The 20,964-nt window shown below is 37.2% G+C and overlaps 1 protein-coding gene and 1 long non-coding RNA gene across 4 annotated transcripts; both read left to right on the top strand.

The window, feature by feature from the left end:
• Nucleotides 1–160: 160 nt before the first annotated feature.
• LOC117331500 lies at nucleotides 161–8,803 on the top strand. 3 transcript variants are annotated; one of them, XM_033890235.1, is made up of 5 exons: nucleotides 161–303; nucleotides 2,255–2,367; nucleotides 4,350–4,588; nucleotides 5,449–5,608; nucleotides 6,634–8,803. In XM_033890235.1, exons 2-5 carry the CDS (start codon nucleotides 2,307–2,309, stop codon nucleotides 6,780–6,782), a joined length of 609 nt encoding a protein of 202 aa, XP_033746126.1. In that variant the 5' UTR covers nucleotides 161–303; nucleotides 2,255–2,306; the 3' UTR covers nucleotides 6,783–8,803. The 3 variants fall into 3 exon arrangements, with proteins under 3 accessions (XP_033746126.1, XP_033746128.1, XP_033746129.1); XM_033890237.1 differs by lacking the exon at nucleotides 161–303 and adding an exon at nucleotides 400–528; XM_033890238.1 differs by lacking the exon at nucleotides 161–303 and adding an exon at nucleotides 447–565.
• A 1,902-nt stretch (nucleotides 8,804–10,705) lies between these two features.
• Nucleotides 10,706–16,389, top strand: LOC117331499. Its single transcript, XR_004533558.1, has 3 exons — nucleotides 10,706–10,873; nucleotides 14,734–14,844; nucleotides 15,185–16,389. It is a non-coding gene; the product is annotated as an uncharacterized LOC117331499 (long non-coding RNA).
• The last annotated feature ends 4,575 nt before the right edge of the window (nucleotides 16,390–20,964 follow it).

Here is a 20,964-nt window from a genome sequence, read left to right as displayed (position 1 = left end):
CGGGGAGTAAATTCCACGAATCCACCACTCGTCGACTAAAAATTCCCTATGTGACTGTTGTTATTTATGCACATTGAAGTAAGTACTTTTACTTTTACCGCCATTTCGGTTTGTCGATATCTTGACATGTGACCATGACGTACTTACCTTACCACAGATTCTATAAATAGCGTGTACAGCTTAGTGAAAAAGCTAGTTCCCTATTTCGCAATCATGGCGAGTTAGCACTGTTTACAAGAGTTTATACTCATTGTCCTTAACAGCTAAAGGAAAGGTGGAGTGTGGAGTGTCTATAGCTAGCAGGTAATCTTATGTCACAATTGTATTTATACGTGTTAATCCACGACGCATCGTGTTTACTCACACAAAGGGCTGGGTCAGTATATAGGCCTTTCGCTCTAGATCTGTATGTGTGCACACCATACCCGAGTTAGGTCGCGTTATCATGGCGTACTCCTGTGGGTTTTATTACTAGCGCTGGTGACCATTTTCACTTCTCAAGTCATTCTCTAACACGTAACTATATAGGTCAGTATAACGTTCACCTGTCACACCTGTTTCTATGGTAAGTACCGGATACACCGATCACGATATCGGGGTCCTGAGGATGTGGTGATATATATTGATCTTGTACAGTGATGACCACCATCTCTGTGCATTATTTGGCTAAAGTTCGCGGATGTATGACTATATATATATATTTAATCCTCTACTCCGCCGAGAAGTTAATCTTACCCAGAGACCTATATAGACTGGATCATTTATTGATCATATGTACATGTATAACTATGGTCTTCGTTGAAAAATACATTGGCGTTCAGAGAACACTCGCTCGCCACAATAGATGTATGTCTCACTAAGGTGTAGCGTCTTGTGTATGTATAGACTAAGATATAGAAATGTTGATGAACACATAATCCAATTGAGGCAAGCTTTATAAAAAACGAAACAAGACTATTTTAGATATATATATCGTTTACAAAGGAGATTATAATCTATTTTTATTACATATTTATGTTATTGTGTTACTTAGTAGAATATTATCTAAATTCTTTAAAATCTAAGTTAAGATAAATTATTTTGAAATGAAGAAGACTTTTATAGAATCTAACTAGCAATAATCACATCTCTATTATTGTACAACTATAGGAAGTGATTGAGTCACGTGATCTTACAGTTTTTACATTATTGCACAATTATATATTAAATGACTGAGTCACTTTATTACATCTGTTACGATGACATATACTCTACGTTTAACTGTTTATAGTTTATGTGTAGTGTATTTATTGGTTATAGTTTATGTGTAGTGTATATATTGGCTATAGTTTATGTGGAGTGTATATATTGGCTATAGTTTATGTGTAGTGTATTTATTGGTTATAGTTTATGTGTAGTGTATATATTGGTTATAGTTTATGTGTAGTGTATATATTGGTTATAGTTTATGTGTAGTGTATTTATTGGCTATAGTTTATGTGTAGTGTATTTATTGGCTATAGTTTGTGTGTAGTGTATATATTGGCTATAGTTTATGTGTAGTGTATTTATTGGTTATAGTTTATGTGTAGTGTATATATTGGTTATAGTTTATGTGTAGTGTATTTATTGGCTATAGTTTATGTGTAGTGTATTTATTGGTTATAGTTGATGTGTAGTGTATTTATTGGTTATAGTTTGTGTGTAGTGTATATATTGGCTATAGTTTATGTGTAGTGTATTTATTGGCTATAGTTTATGTGTAGTGTATATATTGGCTATAGTTTATGTGTAGTGTATATATTGGCTATAGTTTATGTGTAGTGTATTTATTGGCTATAGTTTATGTGTAGTGTATTTATTGGCTATAGTTTTATGTGTAGTGTATTTATTGGCTATAGTTTATGTGGAGTGTATATATTGGTTATAGTTTATGTGTAGTGTATATATTGGCTATAGTTTATGTGTATTGTATATATTGGTTATAGTTTATGTGTAGAGTATTTATTGGCTATAGTTTATGTGTAGTGTATTTATTGGTTATATTTTATGTGTAGTGTATTTATTGAGTATTAATTTGTTAGTGTACTTATTACTCAATTTTCTAATTTGATTTTACAATTTTGAAATAAACTGAAATATCCGGTAAAACGGAAGTGATAGAAGATTAGCGATTTATTTTGAAGGGTATTTCACAATACTGTATATTGTGACGTCATCAATATCTGATTATGTGTTGTTGCCTTGTCAACTTGGTTGTAACATTTGTTTACAGATTGTGCCAAGCGAAGAGGTGTTCACCGTAAGGATAAAAGACATCGGTAGTCATGGAGATTGGGAAATGTATCTGCTTTTTCACCTGTGTGATGTTACAACTGGTTAGCGTGGGTAAGGATATATGTTTCATATTTCATTAACAAATACCCATGAAGCCCCCCGCTCAGTTTTCAAGCAACGATGAAGATAGCATCGATATATTTCCATCCTTTTAATTCGGTAACAGATTGTATTATGAAATGATATACGTTTTAAGCTCTATTTAAGTTAAAGTGTCAAGACATGCCCGACATGTAATGCTATCCTGTCAGTGTACTTCTGTGGGGAGACACCGACCTACCAATTCACTATACTTCTGTGGAGAGATCCCGACCTTCCAGTTCACTATACTTCTGTGGAGAGATCCCGACCTTCCAGTTCACTATACTTCTGTGGAGAGATCCCGACCTTCTATCACTGTACTTCTGTGAAGAGATCCCGACCTTCCAGTTCACTATACTTCTGTGGAGAGATCCCGACTTTCCAGTTCACAATACTTCTGTGGAGAGATCCCGACTTTCCATTCACTGTACTTCTGTGGAGAGATCCTGACCTTCTATCACTATACTTCTGTGGAGAGATCCTGACCTTCTATCACTATACTTCTGTGGAGAGATCCTGACCTTCCAGTTCACTATACTTCTGTGGAGAGATCCTGACCTTCCAGTTCACTATACTTATATGGAGAGATCCCGACCTTCCAGTTCACTATACTTCTGTGGAGAGATCCTGACCTTCCAGTTCATTATACTTCTGTGGAGAGATCCTGACCTTCTATCACTGTACTTCTGTGGAGAGATCCTGACCTTCTATCACTATACTTCTGTGGAGTGATCCTGACCTTCCAGTTCACTGTTCTTCTGTGGAGTGATCCTGACCTTCCAGTTCACTGTTCTTCTGTGGAGAGATCCTGACCTTCCAGTTCACTATACTTCTGTGGAGAGATCCTGACCTTCCAGTTCACTGTACTTCTGTGGAGAGAGACCGACCTTCCATTCACTATACTTCTGTGAAGAGATCCCGACCTTCCATTCACTATACATGTACTTCTGTGGAGAGATCCCGACCTTCCATTGCCATGTCTCTGTACAAAAAAAAGCATTTAAATGTCAGAAAAGTTCCAGAAACATGTGCACTTATTCATTTCTATCACTCGCGTATTGTGACGTCGATATCTTCGGCGTCGTCACCATTTCGTTTGAAATGTTTGCATTTATATCCGTTATCTAAATGTATAAGAATAGATAGATTGCATGGTAAAACGTCTCCACACAACAGCCGTTTATCGAATATCAGCTAGAACTGATGGTGCAGTGATTCTGGAATTTGTGGATACTGGGAACAAATTATAATTTTTGGTGTGTTTTGGGGTTAAAAATCTCAGATTTTGAAAAATTGATTCAGAATCTGGATTGTTTTATTACTACTTCTCACACCAGAGAAAGAGTGGTGTTTAGGGTAAAAATTACACCATTTAGGCGATTTTTGAAAATTAGATATATTGCAAAACTTGAACTTACTATTCTGACTCAAAGAGGCGATGAGAGGCGCATGTGATTACTTGTAATTCGTGTCGTCTTGTGACGTCACTCATGTCCAGCTCAGGCCAAAGCTTGCAATCTGTCAACCCAATAGAGATTGACAGCGAAGTCTGGTGAAGCCAAAACGGAGTACAAATATGTAACAGTTGTAACTTCCGGTCAAACAATAGCGATAGATGTACGTTTACATTCTGTCCTTGTTGGGTTTTTTTTAATATATTAGCGCGCTTCATGGAATTTGCCTCTGTCCAGTTGGCATTCATATTGACTATGAATGCCAACTGAAAGCCGTTCAATGCTTAAATATGTTTCTGCAAAAGAATGTCGACTTGTGGTAAATTTCGTTTTCAAATTAAAGTAAACCCAACTATATGTTAATTCAGTTTACTGAATGAAGGCGTACGAGTTAAAGAAATGCAGTACAAATTTATAGTGGGCGATAACAAGGAATAACGATCTATTTAAGCAAGAATATATTATATGAGAATAATAAAAACAATGTTTGTATTTCAGAGCTACGAACCATTAAGGTAGGCGGAAGTGATAATTATAACTGTGGCTCCACCTACACGATCAGCGATACTGATGATAGCTTTATGATATCCTGGGATGGCCGGTCGGTGACCAATAACTGTAAACTGTCTATTAATGGAGAAAACGAGCTCAAAGTGTGCGCTTTACTGGGGCCAAGTGTGATGAACTGTCAAGAAACAATTAAAATTTACGAAGGAAGTGACACGAGATTTAAACAGGTATGTTATTCCTCACAAGATCACAAGTTCTTAAAAGCTTTCATCTTACATTTGCGAAGTCGGGTCGAGGCGCTCATGGCTCCATTATTTTATCTTTGAACGACTTCTCTTTGATGAGAATTGTTCTATCTTCGCAGGATCGTCTGAATACATATGCTATCTATGTTACGGTGAATCGTTAGGACATGTCCTTCTAATTGTTTGTATCCAGAGTCGTATAGTTCTGGCTTCGACTAATGAATGATGATAGAAACAAACATCCTACCTTATACACAATGGCTTATAAGGTGATCATATTAGCGATTATAATACCCATGAATAAACAGCTTCTGTGAAAAAAAGTTTTAATCAAACCGGTTACTGTTATGTGTCTCAAAACACCAATAGACAATATACCAAGAATGTCGATCTTATTTTAGAAATACTGGGAAAACAGTAATCTCAAGCTATGGCATGATAATGTTTCCCATCCTGATATACGCTATAGAATGTTTTAATTTACAGTTAAAATCTAGACCGATATATTTAAATTTTACCGAAACGTCTAAAGGTCGCCCATACAGAAGTCGTTTCCCCTTTTTACCAGCACGGCTCGAGTTATAATCCTTGGTCAGTAGCTCTAGGTGAACGACTTAAATGTTTCTATAGTGTTCAAGGGATTAGACTTATGATGGTTCAAATGAGTTACTATGTTCAGACGTTTTTTTCGATAACACATTCTAGAGGAATGACATTTGAGGAGGCGGGATAAGACGACATGGCTCAGTTTTTATATACTATTTGACCTATATTGCTTTTATATCTGAAGATGTTCTGAAGATTTGTACAATCATTGTAACAGTCCACTTAATAATTTATAGGTCCGAGAAGTGACTTGTGGATCGAGTGATGTCACGGTATGCAGTGACTATGAAGGGATGATAACGGTGAAATTCATCGACGCCAACACCGCGTCCTCCTCAAACGTCACAATCAAGGTGTATGGCGAAATCAAGGATGCTGATGACGACGACGACTTTAGTAAGTGGGACATTATCGATAAAGTCACTTGAATAAATTGGAAAAGCGATTGATAAAGTAACTACGTTTACATAATTATTTTAATACATTCGGAGTACATCTATTTTAATACGTTCGGAGTACATCTACACCTGTTTGACATTGATACAAAACGTACAAAGACAGCTAAAATATGAATATTTTCAGTATTTACCAATTTATAAACACGAAAACATGGTTTGACTAATGTAACCAAACACTTAACTAGTAAAAACATTTACACACGGTGATTTAGACTAAAGACAGCTGTAGCCGGATATACATCTGTCCACCCGAGTGTGACGATGTTGTTGACTTCCTTAGAAACATACCGTATAAATCTAGGTCAAACCCTGGTAATGTCACGCTCTCAAACCGAGTACGGTGAGAACCTGGCCACCAGGCATACCTACGAGACCTCATACTTGTTCGAGTACAAAGGTTAGAGCATTAATTAGGATGGGCTCGGTTACTTTACTTCACAGAATTGTTTCTTCAGTAATGCAGTCCATTGAGATGATCTTAAACGGAAAAAAAATCGCCAATAACTTGTGTTATTTTGTAAGAAAGCGTTTGAATGAACAGGATTTGTTGCTGGTTGGTTGGTTGTTGATAGGAAAACACAAGATGTGATTATATTTAAAAAGAAATGGGAAAATATACATGTAATCATATAGTATTTAATTGATCGTGTAGTGATAACGACAGTACAGACAAGTAAATAGTCGAATGTTCCAGTCAATCTGCCCCTTTATCAAGACACGAAAAAATTACAAACAGTCGCATGTTGACATATAACATGAAACAGTTGCACAAGTTTAGTATAAACAGCGAACAATATCGTTATATGAATGTGATAATGATCCCTTCGGGCAATAATTAATTCACTGAAGGCCTATTTTAATTAGTCAGAAAACATCTAAGATGTATACTAGAACCCTTTCTCAACGGGTGTTCTGAATGCTTATACAATTTGGTTACACGAATTCACTGTTGTTCTGTTACAGACTACCATCTGATACAGCCCATCGCCACTGCAGCAGGGGTCGTCTTGGTTGTCATCGCTACTGCCGTCGGCTGGTGTATCTTCTTAAAAATCTCCAAGAAAAGAGAACAACAGCGTAAAGCAATGCTGTCGGCTAATCCACCCACTTAGCTGGGCTCAGCAAGCACAGGCCCAGCAGAATCAGGGTTACACATATAACACCAACCAAAATTACATGTATCCCGTAGGATCAGCAAATCCTGCCGGGAAAGTTTAGCAACAAAAGTACGCCGGACAGCAAATGAGCTTAAATACAATTCAATAGATAAGCCACGATATTCCAATATCTACCTATGTATGTAGCTTTAAAACATATACTATTTCATGGTATTTCAAACAGAGAGTACGATTATAGTTTATTCAAATGACAACCCTGTTGTTCCCTCGCGAATTTACTGGAAGATAAAGAAAGCATCCGTCTTGTTTGGACGTGGAGACAATGGACGCGAGGTAATTGCTTTTTATACTAAAAAGATACAAATGTAATTATATTAATGTTTTATGCAATCTAATTAAAATTAGACTTGTAATTTCCGCTTCTCTACGATACACTACAATACAAGAAGCGGAAGTTACAAGTCTAATTTTAATTAGATTGATGTTTTATGTTAACTGTTGTGAATGCCATGACCTAACACATCGCCTCCTTTTATAGAGAACGCGCCTCCTGAGGAGGAATCCCGCGTTAATGTATCTCCCTTCTCATATACCTCAAATGTGGGCTGTACTCTCACTGAACCTCTATGGTAGAAATGTGTTATATATTTTTCTGTGATACTTGTAATTAAACGTTCAATATTAAGATTTTGATCGATATTGATTTATATTGTATGCATGATTAGTAACCATGACGTCATAATACGGACACTAATTAAGGAGTTGTTGTCGCTGGAATAGTCCACGTAATATTGTGTTTCTCTGTTTACATTTGACACGTTGTGATTGTCCCTACGTCACACATGTCGGGTTGTTACTCATCAGGCTATATGACAATGATATGCCTCTGTAAATTACCTAACACGAGATCTGTGATGTTGGTATAATCATGTATGATAAGTAAAAGATGTTCGTCATACGTATTGCATTCTGAGTGCTGATTCTTTATTTGAACATATCAAGTAAAAACGTCAAACAGTTGACTATAAATACAGTATGGATACAGTATGGATACAGTATGAATACAGTATGAAACATGGTTTCACGTGCTGATTTTCCACTTAAAATCAGTAAAATATTAATACGGCAGAAAAATAGTCTCCGTTTCATTTCCAAAGATTATGTTTTCTTTGCCATCTATTCATATGAAATGAATCTACTTTAACACGAATTATTGTATTTGATGTCATTTGATATATTCTTGTCGTTAATGAAACAAAAATAGTGATGATAACTGGGTGAAACGTTGGCACCTAAGTAAAGATTGGTTTGATGCACGCTGGCACACTTAGTAAAATAGGTAGTTATAATTACCCAAATATAGATTCAATTCAAAAAAGGTACAAATAGTTTAAAAAGCGCTCATATTCACACCTATAACTACGGCATTTCATAAAACATTTCAAAAATATATAAATAGATAAGTATAGTCAAATTTTATTGAGGCGTCTGCTTGGAATAAGGTCGTTTTTATTTTATAGTATGATTTTATTACATTAATGCTAGAATTGTTTATCACACTTCTTGGATATGGATATTATAATACATTATCAAATTATGTAACTTTTATTTCATTTTTCAAACGCTGGTGAATTTTAGAGAAGTAGTTTTGTTTACTTTTTACCCGGTATTCTTGCGCGGTCCTAATCACCATGCGTAAACACCAATACTTGCTGTACATGTACATACATTGGGTTTGTTTAGCTTTATCTGGAGACAATTTAGTGCGAGTGTATTTTTTTTTCATATAATGTCAAATAAAGTGTATTTTTACGTTATCTCAATATCATGTATCTGACAGATACAGTGTATTTAGTATAGTAATAGTGGTGATTTGTTTAGCGAACAACCTTAATTTGTTTTTCGCCTCCAATACCTAACATTTGGGATTATTAGAATACATGTATATTACAATGTTTTTTATTTGTTATTACAGACTGTATGATGTAATCAGTAAAGTATATTTTTAATACTTACTTGTTTTGTTTCACTTCAGTGGGTTGCAGTAGTTTTCTCAACATTTGCAATAATTTCATCTTTTGAATCTTGGTTAGATATATTTCAGAATTATTCAATGTGAACGAGGAAGGATCCATGTTTATAAAAGGTCCCTTGTTAAATGTAGTCAGTCAATTCAAAATCACAAATATGTCACAAGATGTGTACAACAGAATACATTTCAACGAGACTCTTTCGTTTGCGAAATCTATATGCCGATCAAAATCTACATTCGCGAGATACATGTCAACATCAGAAATGATATCAAAGATATCCATGTATATCAGATACAGTTTAATCATAAACAACAAAAAGAGTTTAACCATATGTACCAGATAATTTAATCATATTTATCCCATGTGTGTGAATTCATTTCTGTTCTGGGTGACCGGTTTTGTCGTTGTCAACTTATATTTTTCCAAATTTCCTTGTTAATACACGGTACAACGGAATGTCAAATTTTAAGACTTCACATCGAAACATCCTGGACGTTGACATATTGATATGACAGAAAGACTTTTAGTTATCATAAATAGGGATTGACGTCAAGATTTTCAAACGGAAACTGATTTTCTGCAAAAACCCATTTCGGTTGAATTCAAATATTTGTATTTTCTTTAACGTTTGTATCAAAATAACAATCAATGAACAGTTTCTGGAAGTTATTCTTGGCGCCAGTTTCCACTGAGATAACAATTTATTCCGAGATCTTTAAAGGAGCATACCTACGTTCGGACATCAGAAACATGCACAATTTCCATTGATGAAATCTTTTTCCGAACGATAATTATATTAGTGTTTGTGCTTACAAATAATGAAATTAATGCCAAAATGTACAGGAAAAGGGCGCATTGTATACAATAAAATATACCGTGTGTATTTGCGGTAATTAATGATACCTCGGGTCGAATTAAGAATTTTTAGGACTTAATACTCGAAGAAGTTTGATTTATCTTGATAATAAAACTGTCGTATTGGTGTATAGATTATAACTTAAAGTACTTTAAAAAATACATATTTTCCAGTTTTATTTTGACGACCTAAACTTCATTCAAACGAAGGAATGCCCCTTTAACGCTCTTGGCGTGTTTTCGTCACCTGCATTCAAAGCTCGTGTCGCTTGTGTCGAATTAACAATTCGCAAATTAATCAATATGTTTTAAACTCTTTGAAAATAGTAAATACAGTGCCATTTTCCATGTTACATTTATCTCCGTAATGGGGAAAATAAAGATTAATGATAAAGATGTACGTATACGGTGTATTGTACAGGCATACACCTATCGTCAACTGGTGTATTTATTTTTAGAACCACACAGGTGGTAGAGCAGCATTGCTTACAAAAAGTACCGACCCCGGGTGGAGTACGTCAGATATCATAAATTAGATGTCTCGTTATTTTCAAAGCTATTTCGCAAGACGTTTGGGATATTGCGTTATTTCTACTACATTTAATCAGAGACCTATATAGTATATAGGTCTCTGATTTAATGTAATCCACTAACATTATTTAGAAACCTAGCCTCTCTTAATATTTAAAATAGGATATCTTATATCACCCTTCTATTTCTCGTATCTTACACAACAAATCATTATTTCCTATTATGGGGGACACGGCAAGCTCGTACAGCTGGATTGAAATTGTTCTGGCAGAAAATCCTGTCTAATCAGCTCAGGTATTTAATGTTTCAGTAAAGAAACCTTCATGTACCAAAACCTCAATTACCGTAGATAATAGGATCGATCCATTCTACCAAGTCTTTATACCAATACAAATTATCTGATCTATTCATAGTTATTGATCACACGAACACGTGCTTCATTCTGTAATTACTGGCTGATCAATAAGTGTACTGGATACACGAAACGATAATTCTAGAGGGGTATAAAATGTAGTCATTCCGACGTACTAACCCGAGTCACGTTCGAGTGTTATTGTTGTTACTTGGCGAGCAGCAGAGAAGACACAGCTAGAAAATAGAACTCCACACAAACGTACCTGTATCTGGTCAAGTGATAGTTGACTATGTGCTGATTATTAATCAACGGTAAGTAATGTGTGTACCTGTACACATGTCCATTTGTTCCTATGTGTATGTGCATGTACCTATATATATATATGTCCCTATGTGTCCAGGTGTGTGTACATGTACATGTACCTATATATATATATATACATATATGTCCCAATGTGTCCAGGTGTGTGTACATGTACCTATATATATATATATCCCTATGTGTCCAGGTGTGTATATGTACATGTACCTATATATATATATATTTACATTTGGTGTGGCAATGCCCTTATATATTACTAGTAAATCCCTACCAAAAGCAGCTTCATCTATGAGAGTATAACTGAAGTTGCCCTGAGGGCGTATGAATATCTCACTTGCAAAAATCATTTTTTTGCGATTCATTAATAGAACGTAAATATAAGCGATAAACTGCCTAGATGAGGCAGACCTACTGGTATAACTGCCACATATGTCACAGACAAACAATCATGGTGCGCTAGCGCGCACCATTCAGTTTGTCTGTGACACATGTGGCAGTTATACCAGTAGGTCTGCCGCATCTAGGCAGTTTATTGCTTAAATATATCCCTATGTGCCCAGGTGTGTGTACATGTACCTATATATATACATATGTCCCTACATCCTGTATGTGACCAGGTGTTTGTATCTGTATATATGTCCCTATGTGCCCAGGTGTGCGTACATGTACCTATATACTTGTTGTAAGTACGTGTGTATGTGTACCTGTATATATGTCAATGTGTCACAGCGTGCGGTAGAATTTAATGTTTTGATTTATTGACACACTGTACATGTACAGGTTGGTTTACCATGACTAAACGTTTATTTACCAGTTATTACCATGCTATATAGAACTAAAATTATCCACAAAATCCCTCCCTACCAGATTCAAACTAACTGGAATGTAGGTCATATGGTAGGTCTATAAGAGAGTTGAGCAATGCCATTATATAGGACACCTAATTATAAATAGATTTATGGTACAATAGGAATGTATATTAGATATCACGACACACATTGTAACAGTAATCTATTAGGTCTGATATTAAAGGCCCTGTGACGCCATTAAGGCCAAGCTTTGTGAACTACTTGCAGGGAATGATTTTATTTTTTACTAACAGTAGTGCCCCGCAGATTTCCCGTATCTAGCAGTATCTTGCTCGGTCACGTCCGGATTTGGAAATCCGGGATAACTGCAGCTATTTTTTTTTTATCATGCTCCAAACTTGTTCCGGATTAGAACACCCACAGGAGGCTTGTAGCCTTCAAATCACGGGAAGATATCCCGATTGACGTGTAGCAAGGCATACGTGTAAAGTGAGAGCATGTTGAGGGCAAGTTATTGTCGTCCAGCTGGTAGTCAGGGGGCTTGCTGCGGGAAAGTTGCCGACATTCTTAGAGTACCACTGTCATATGAATAGTCCCCTTACAGATACAATAATTCCTTCAGTTATGTTAGACGACTAAAGGGGCACCAATTCTATATAAATGGGCCTCGTACAGGTACAAGCGCAGCTGTATCACATCAGAAGACAGATGGAACATACAAGGAGGGCTAGAAAATGTTTGATTCCCGAGAGATATTTCATCTGCTGACTACTTTTGCCTAGCTCCTTGGTATTGTCTGTCTCCGTGTTGTCCCTTCTTGACCAGGCGGAAGTCCCTGTGGGCGGAATCCCACAGGATTTGGTTCTCCTGGAAGAGCCTCCCTGTAAATTCTGTTTCTTGCCGTGGTTGCTCAGGCGGTCCAGAGGGTTGTATCCAGCCCGCCAAAGACGCCGACGGACCGTGTCTGTCCTTGTCGCCCTTCTTTAGTTCTTAGCAGTTGATCGGTGAGGTATCTTGTCTCATCAATTTCAATTCAATTCAATTTGTTTATTCAGTAAGCCTTACGGCTTATGAGATTCATGACATATAGTATGATGATAATAGTACACAATTGATGAAGCAATTAACAGGAGAGTGACAAATATATATAAACGTACCCTTACAAGGATACCTACACAGTTACTCACACATGATCACATCCTTACGGGTACGCATGCGCACGCATCCTCGCCCACGTGCACCAATACACATACAATATACCAAACAGTACTTGTAGTGAATGCACAAGACAGTAACATGGCTATACATTGTCCTAATATTATAGATATTAAGATGTACATAGATATTATTTTTCAAGATTTTCATAAATAAATTTACCTAAATTATGATGCATCAGAGTGTTGCTTAAATACAAAATGTATAAATTTCCCCAGATTATTCAACTCCTTGACATTATTTACGCTAAGTAGTTGAACAAGTTTGAATACACTAGGTTTACGAAAATAGTATGGCTTCAAGTATTTAGCACGTAGATTTGAATAAAAAGGACATTTAAGAATAAAATGAAACTCGTCCTCAATATCACGGTTATTACATACCGTACACAATCTATCTTATCTAGCGATATTCGTATATCTTCCACTTTCTATATTAAGCTGATGTGAGGGCAATCGTATTCTTGAAATACTTTTCTTATATAATCTATCAATAGGTTTTCTTAAATAAAATTGCAGACCGTCATTATCTATCAAATGTTGATACAAAACACCTTTCGGAGAGTGTCTGATATTTGACAACATTTCATGTGTGTGAATTTCATGGAATTTGTTTTCAATCAATTTATACATTGTTTTCCCTTCGTAATTACTGTTCCATAGGTATCCCAACCCTAACTTATCCAATTCTAATCTGATATTTACAGTCCATTCATCACTATCTGACAACCTTTGTTCATAGCATGCTTTCACCACACAATTATCTGTATATTTAACTATGATCCAATATTTCAATATTTTTAATTTTCTAACAATATACAATCAGACTAACCAATGGTGACCACGCCCTCGCGCATTGCAGGCCTAATACGTATATAGCCTGCGGTACGTACGGACGGACGGGCGGGCGGACGGACGGACGGACGGAGGGACGGACGGACGGACGGACGGACGGACGGACGGACAGACAGACAGACAGACAGACTATTCGTTTATTTTACATTTATATATTATAATCTTTCAAATAAATATTTAGTCATTTTGGCGAAACTGATGGAATTCAGCAACCTAAATTGTTCCCACACATCATCGTCTATTTCAATAGTATCCTGGCTTCCTAGGATCATCTTTGGCATGCTAGTTTCGTCGAGGTCGGCAAACATGACATATTTTGCAGTTCCCAGGACATTGACGCACCAACATCTCGGGCCCGTCCGCAAAAATCACCCTGCGTACCGAAAATCTCTACACGCAACAAGCTCACAAAGCCCGGGGCCCGCCAGGCAGTGGGCTTTGTTTATCATGCGCTCTGTTACATTAGCCCCACGTTGAGCGCCATTGCAACCCCGTTGCTCATATAACAAGAACTGGAGTTGAACGTCAGGTTATTTTTCCTAAGGAAAAGCCTGGAATATAAAATAACAGTAGAAATACAACATTGACAAATGTACAAAGTGAAACTAGAATGTAGAATTATATTACACTATATATCATGCTGATATACATGACCATTACTATGGTATATACCGATGACACGTACCAAAGGCTTGACAGATTCGTCCCTCCCTGACGGCAGTACAGTGCAGAGTGAAATGAGAGGGTACGGGTGCGTATGAGCATCGAGATATACACGCACCTGCTGTGTAACAGACTCGATAGGCAACGGTGTGGTGTTATGTACCTACTACCTACCTACTCTACAATAAAATATAATATCACTTAGTTAACGTTTATAAAGAATGAACTACTTGTTGTCTCTATTGCTGTATGTACGTATTTATATCCCTTTATTTATTGGATACATTAACAACGAACTATTTTTTTCAGCCTGCACCTTTCTGGCCGAGTCGATTGGCCGGGCGTGCGGGTGTGTCAGTGATGAGGAGGAGCAGGTTCCGGTCAATGAGCGGAAGTGTGTGCTTTCAAATACAATGACAGGTACAGTGTTACTACATGGTATTGTCAATGTTTCCCTACGTGTGTACGCGAGGTGGATACTTAATTGTTAGTTTAAATGGTACCGTGACCAGGATTTGCAGAGGAGATACTATTACATGTACGTATAAGAACATCAATGTGAGATGATCGCCATGGTTATTGTAAACGATAACATCAGTAGATGGATAAGGGTGTTCTAACTTAGAGGGACAATGCCTTATAATGTTTACAAGTATGGTATCTCGTAAACAATGTCTTTTTTACGTGACGTTATGGCGTTCTGTTTCAGTTTTTGTACATTGTTGTTTTTATGACTGTTGATTTTTTTTTCACTTTTCAGTGTCGCCGTCCAATGGTGAAATTGTCAAGCAGCCACTTCCCTCCGACCAGGAGATAACTACTAGGACAGACGGACAGTACAGAGGATGAGGATAGTGACGTCATCACTTGTCAGCGCTGTCCTCCTCATGATGTTGTTCAGCTTTGTGACCCATTCCTTTGTCTTTCTGGATATTGTTACGCTTTCAAACTAACTCCTTTTTATTGTAATGATATTGTTGCCAGGCTATGCCGAATGACCTTAATACTTTAAGTAACTTGGTAATAGTTGTAAGAGGTCATCATCTTTTTGATCATAATATGGCGGTGATTCAGGAATGTCTTAATCAGTTAATAGTCCGTCGACACACTAGTAGTAAGATTCTCTAGCTGAGTAACACCCTTATAAGGTCACCACGGGTCACTGAAGGGCCATAACATGATCTGTTGGATTGATCTGACTCTCTTTAATAGAAATGTATTAATTTGATATCTTAACATGAACCGTTATGAGTAATATTCAGGATGACAAACATTCAAGAAAAACATCATACCGCCTGTCTTATCTGTTTAACTGTTTAACTCGATTTAAATGATATGGCAACAACCAATCCGATACTCCCGTTCTTTTCAGATTTGTTATATTTATTTTGTCCGTATGACGTCACTGTCCAAAACGTGTCTCCTGACGCCGGGGTAGTATCTGAGCTTAGACAATGATATGACACTCGTGTAGACAATGGGAGTATTTGAAATGTTCGTGATATTGGTGATAAGATATTAGTGCTGTATGTGGGTACTATGTTAAGTTATCGGATCTCCTATATGGACAAATGCTGTGTTTTCTATTCTTTTAAGACATTATGTAGGTTGGCATTCAAGAATGTGTGAATGTACAACAAAATCATCAAACAATATCCTGTTTATAGACTGCGCTACTGTCGTACAAGTTATAATTTTACAGTCGTATAAGGGCATTAAATGGTTAGAATTAATCAAAAAGGAGAGCATCGTATTGAACACCTTGGGCTAGCGATGAGATAAGCCAATGTTTTTCAAAATAAAAGTCGATTTAGTATACATTGTACACAATTTCAATAAGATTTCATGCTATCGATTGCATATTTATCAAATAAGCAATAACGCTATTTTTCTATGAATTCCTACATGTATATGTGATATTTTTATTTTTAACATTTGCTAATAAATATATCCTTCAAACTGAAACAAGATTATGTATCTTATATTAATTACGGTAACCGTGTTTCTTTATTGCATCTACCTTGGGGTGTCATCAGAGAGGTTTCGTCTGTGCCTTTTTTGGACCTAAAATGCTATGTTACGATCCATGATAACGTTTTGTAACAACTGCCAAGCAACTTCAATGGTTATTTGTCTGATACAGATCGTAATCACACCTAGGTGCCAATACTGCTTGTGATATAACCTTGTCACATTCGTAAACATTTTCATTATTACTTCGTTTCGCCTTCATTTTCCGATGAAGTATTAGGTCGCGTGCTTCTGTTCTGAGAGACCAATCACTTTCATTTAAGGCGTGTGAATACATTCACTTTCTGCGTAGGCGATCTAGTTTTGTACTCGGCGCCTCAGACTGCACTTTCATTTTGTGAATTGTGTATCATTACTATACATGAATATGAACACAAGTGGAACAGCTGATTTATGCGCTAAAACAAATGCCAGTGGAATGAAGACAGTTTAGAACACTCTCGACAACACCAAACTCATGACCTACGAACCATACCTAGCGCAGAAGCTGTCTCGAATGCTAGGTATCATTTTAGAGGCCACAGAAAACGAAGCCTCAATATCGAGTTCGTGGACACATTACTTTCGCATAACTACAACATCACATAAATCATCCACTAATATGAGGCTAAAATACACATTGTTGAAATTTTCAGTTATGAACATCCCGGTTATGATACCGCATCGCGTATACGGTCACAGGAGTTTGGTTTTAGATAACCGCAAAACTAAAAATCCAACATTCATTCACATTACAAAACTTTATAAAATCGAATTTTAAAAGGTTTTCGAGAATTGTGGTAATTCACTTTTGTCTCATAGCTCCTGTATATCTAGTGACCAAATCACACACATTCACACTGCGAATAATGTTCGAATCTATCAGGATATAAGGTTTTATTATAAGATATTTGAATATTTGTTGTGAAAGAGTATTTTGTTACTTTTTTTATGTCAAAATCAGAAACAAACACAACCAATTTGAAATTTTGTCTATGAATACTGTCGAGCAGTTTATTTTGATTGGTATAATTTCCTCTTAATATCTCGCGTGCACAAATAATTTCCATGAGATTTCTCATTTTATTAACTCCTACCAGTAGGTTTTCGAGCCCCGGAGGTGTGCCAGGTAACACTCGCCTATATAATTATCCAAAAACAAGAGCCTGTGGATGCTTTGCGTAGAAATCGACTAGGCAGCGTTCATCTACCACCAGTAAAGAACATACATAGTTATGTCCATTATCCAAACAAAAAATCTTCTTTATAACATTTTTAAATGATAGTAATGATGCAACTATTGCAAAAGCAGACACATTTGTAAAATAGCGACACGTCCTATTATAAGTCTTAGCAAATTATACAATGGAGTCAACGGAAGGGTGGAGTTGAACTTTTATGGAAGCACAACCATGGAATTACGAGATCAAAAGTGAGTTGGAGTTGCTTCCCTTATTTCATTATTGCGGACTGTGGACTACAATTAAACTCCTCAAAACTAGACTTTTTTTATCAAAATGATCACTTTAAAGACACTTTTGATTGACTCAACAATAAGAAGACTTGTGCTATTCCGGACATTAAATAAGTGAATAGAAAGTTAGACAGTTCACATATAGTTTATTTCTAATTCTTAAATTATAAAAACATACTCACCGCTGTTACTGTAGTATAGGACATTCCAAATAGTTCGAAGTCAGAATCGTTAATGCCGCGGACAGTTCTTGTAAATCCAGTCCGCCATCTCCAATCACAAAGCTGCCGAAATCGGACATTTTAGACTTTCCTCCACCTCGCTTACGATGTTACCTTGCTCCACGACCTGGTAAACTCCCTTACGACGTTACCTTGGTCCCCGACCTGGTAAATTCACGAACGACGTTACCTTGGTCCCCGACCTGGTAAACTCCCTTACGACGTTACCTTGGTCCACGACCTGGTAAATTCACGTAAGACGTTACCTTGGTCCCCGACCTGGTAAACTCCCTTACGACGTTACCTTGGTCCACGACCTGGTAAACTCCCTTACGACGTTACCTTGGTCCACGACCTGGTAAACTCCCTTACGACGTTACCTTGGTCCACGACCTGGTAAACTCCCTTACGACGTTACCTTGGTCCCCGACCTGGTTAACTCACTTACGACGTTACCTTGGTCCCCGACCTGGTTAACTCATTACGATGTTACCTTGGTCCCCGACCTGGTTAACTCACTTACCACGATACCTTGGTCCCCGACCTGGTAAACTCCCTGACGACGTTACCTTGGTCCCCGACCTGGTAAACTCGCTTACGACGTTACCTTGGTCCCCGGCCTGGTTAACTCACTTACGACGTTAACTTGGTCCCCGTCCTGGTAAACTCACTTACGACGTTAACTTGGTCCCCAACCTGGTAAACTCACTTACGACGTTAACTTGGTCCCCGGCCTGGTTAACTCGCTTACGACGTCAAGAGATGCGTTTACTTTACATTGTCTCGGTGATTGGTACAAAGTATATGTTACTCTTTTACCTTTTGAAACATGTTTTAAGTCACTAGTAGACAACGTTACACTCGATCTGTCACTAGCACCAAACTACACTCGATCTGTCACCAGCACCAAACTACACTCGATCTGTCACCAGCATCAAAGTACACTCGATCTGTCACCAGCACCAAACTACACTCGATCTGTCACCAGCACCAAACTACACTCGATCTGTCACCAGCATCAAACTACACTCGATCTGTCACCAGCACCAAAGTACACTCGATCTGTCACCAGCATCAAAGTACACCCGATCTGTCACTAGCACCAATCTACACTCGATCTGTCACCAGCACCAAACTACACTCGATCTAGCTGATCTGTCACCAGCACCAAACTACACTCGATCTGTCACCAGTACCAAACTACACCCGATCTGTCACTAGCACCAATCTACACTCGACCTGTCACCAGTACCAAACTACACTCGATCTGTCACTAGCACCAAACTACACTCGATCTGTCACCAGCACCAAACTACACTCGATCTGTCACCAGCACCAAACTACACTCGATCTAGCTGATCTGTCACCAGCACCAAACTACACTCGATCTGTCACCAGTACCAAACTACACCCGATCTGTCACTAGCACAGGGACTTGACAAATGTACATACGTGATATTATTCAGTGTTTATATAAGTCAGTAAATTTATGTTTCAATGCTTACTGATTCATGTAATTAAATATTCACCAACAGCATATTATAATATACGTGTCGTCTAATAGACACAGGTGCGTGCATTGACTCTACAGAAGAGCTATTAGAGACGACCACAATTGTACAAGATGCGTCAGTCTACGCACAGAGCTGGCGATGTTATAGGTAATCAGTTCTAAATTTGTGAAACCAGGTGTTTGTCTTATCTTACATGAGCATAGGTGCAAGATTTTAATGAAAAATATATTTTTTTCATTTTTGATACGACCCTTAGGAATAGCATAGTACGCGTCCGTGTACGAACTACATATCATGTACGTACACAACGTGTCTACGCCCTTAACTGGCTATTATATCTGTCGCGTGAACTGCATGTATGACAAACCTACACGAGTTATCGCCCTATACATCACGTGAAGGTATTGCAATATGACAAAACTACACGAATTATCCCCCTTACTTAAAAGTGCTATTTCTATATTTAAACCTGTAAATCGTCAGTTTTGAATCAACCCAGAATGACGTTATATATACATTTTCTTTTTCAAATCTCGACCGTGATACGTTTTCAGCTTTACGTTTGATGTTTAAATACCTTGCGATTGGCTATGTTAAAACATTGTTTTTGCATTTATTCTATTTTCAAAAGTGAACTGGGTTTATTTTTTTCAATACAGTGGCAATAGTAGTACATTCATACTGAATGATAATCCATTTGAAACAAATTGTCTTTCATATAGTCACATCTTATACCATACAGATTACACAAGGTAGAATTTAAGCACTAATGACTGCAAAAAGAGAGCTACTATTTCATTTAATATAATAGTGTATTGCTATAGGGGAAAACAGGAGAAATGAAACAAAGATAAGCTGATGATAAGGACAGTACTGAGAAAGATGATAAGGACGGACAACAGAGCAAGCGTACATGGATGGAAATCAAAATTGAGCTAGATACTAACTAACACTAGATTAGATTAAATCACTGGAAAGTTACTGATTTTGTCGATGGTTGGCAAAGAGAGTCAAACTTACCATTTACCGCATGTCAGTGTCGGCAACAGCAACCGATAAGTATAACAGAAACTAGCTAAACGTTTTGTTTCTGTGAGGGATATATGTCTCAAAGATTCCATGACTTTTATCTTGGTGAAACCTTAGAGAGTAAGGGAACGATTAGCGAATTCGGATTTATATCATATACATTTGTATCTTACACAGAGTATACGTTATTCGAATGATACATGGTATCAGTCTGGTGAGTTCAGATTTAGATAGAATTCCTGATCAGATATACTAATGTAGAATACACTATCTTGTCTCATCGTTAATTGAG

This window comes from Pecten maximus, chromosome 7 (genome assembly GCF_902652985.1).
Source record: "Pecten maximus chromosome 7, xPecMax1.1, whole genome shotgun sequence".
NCBI classification, from domain to species: Eukaryota; Metazoa; Mollusca; class Bivalvia; order Pectinida; family Pectinidae; genus Pecten; species Pecten maximus.
The sequence above is the reverse complement of the archived record's forward strand: the minus strand, read 5'-3'. Positions and strand labels throughout refer to the sequence as shown.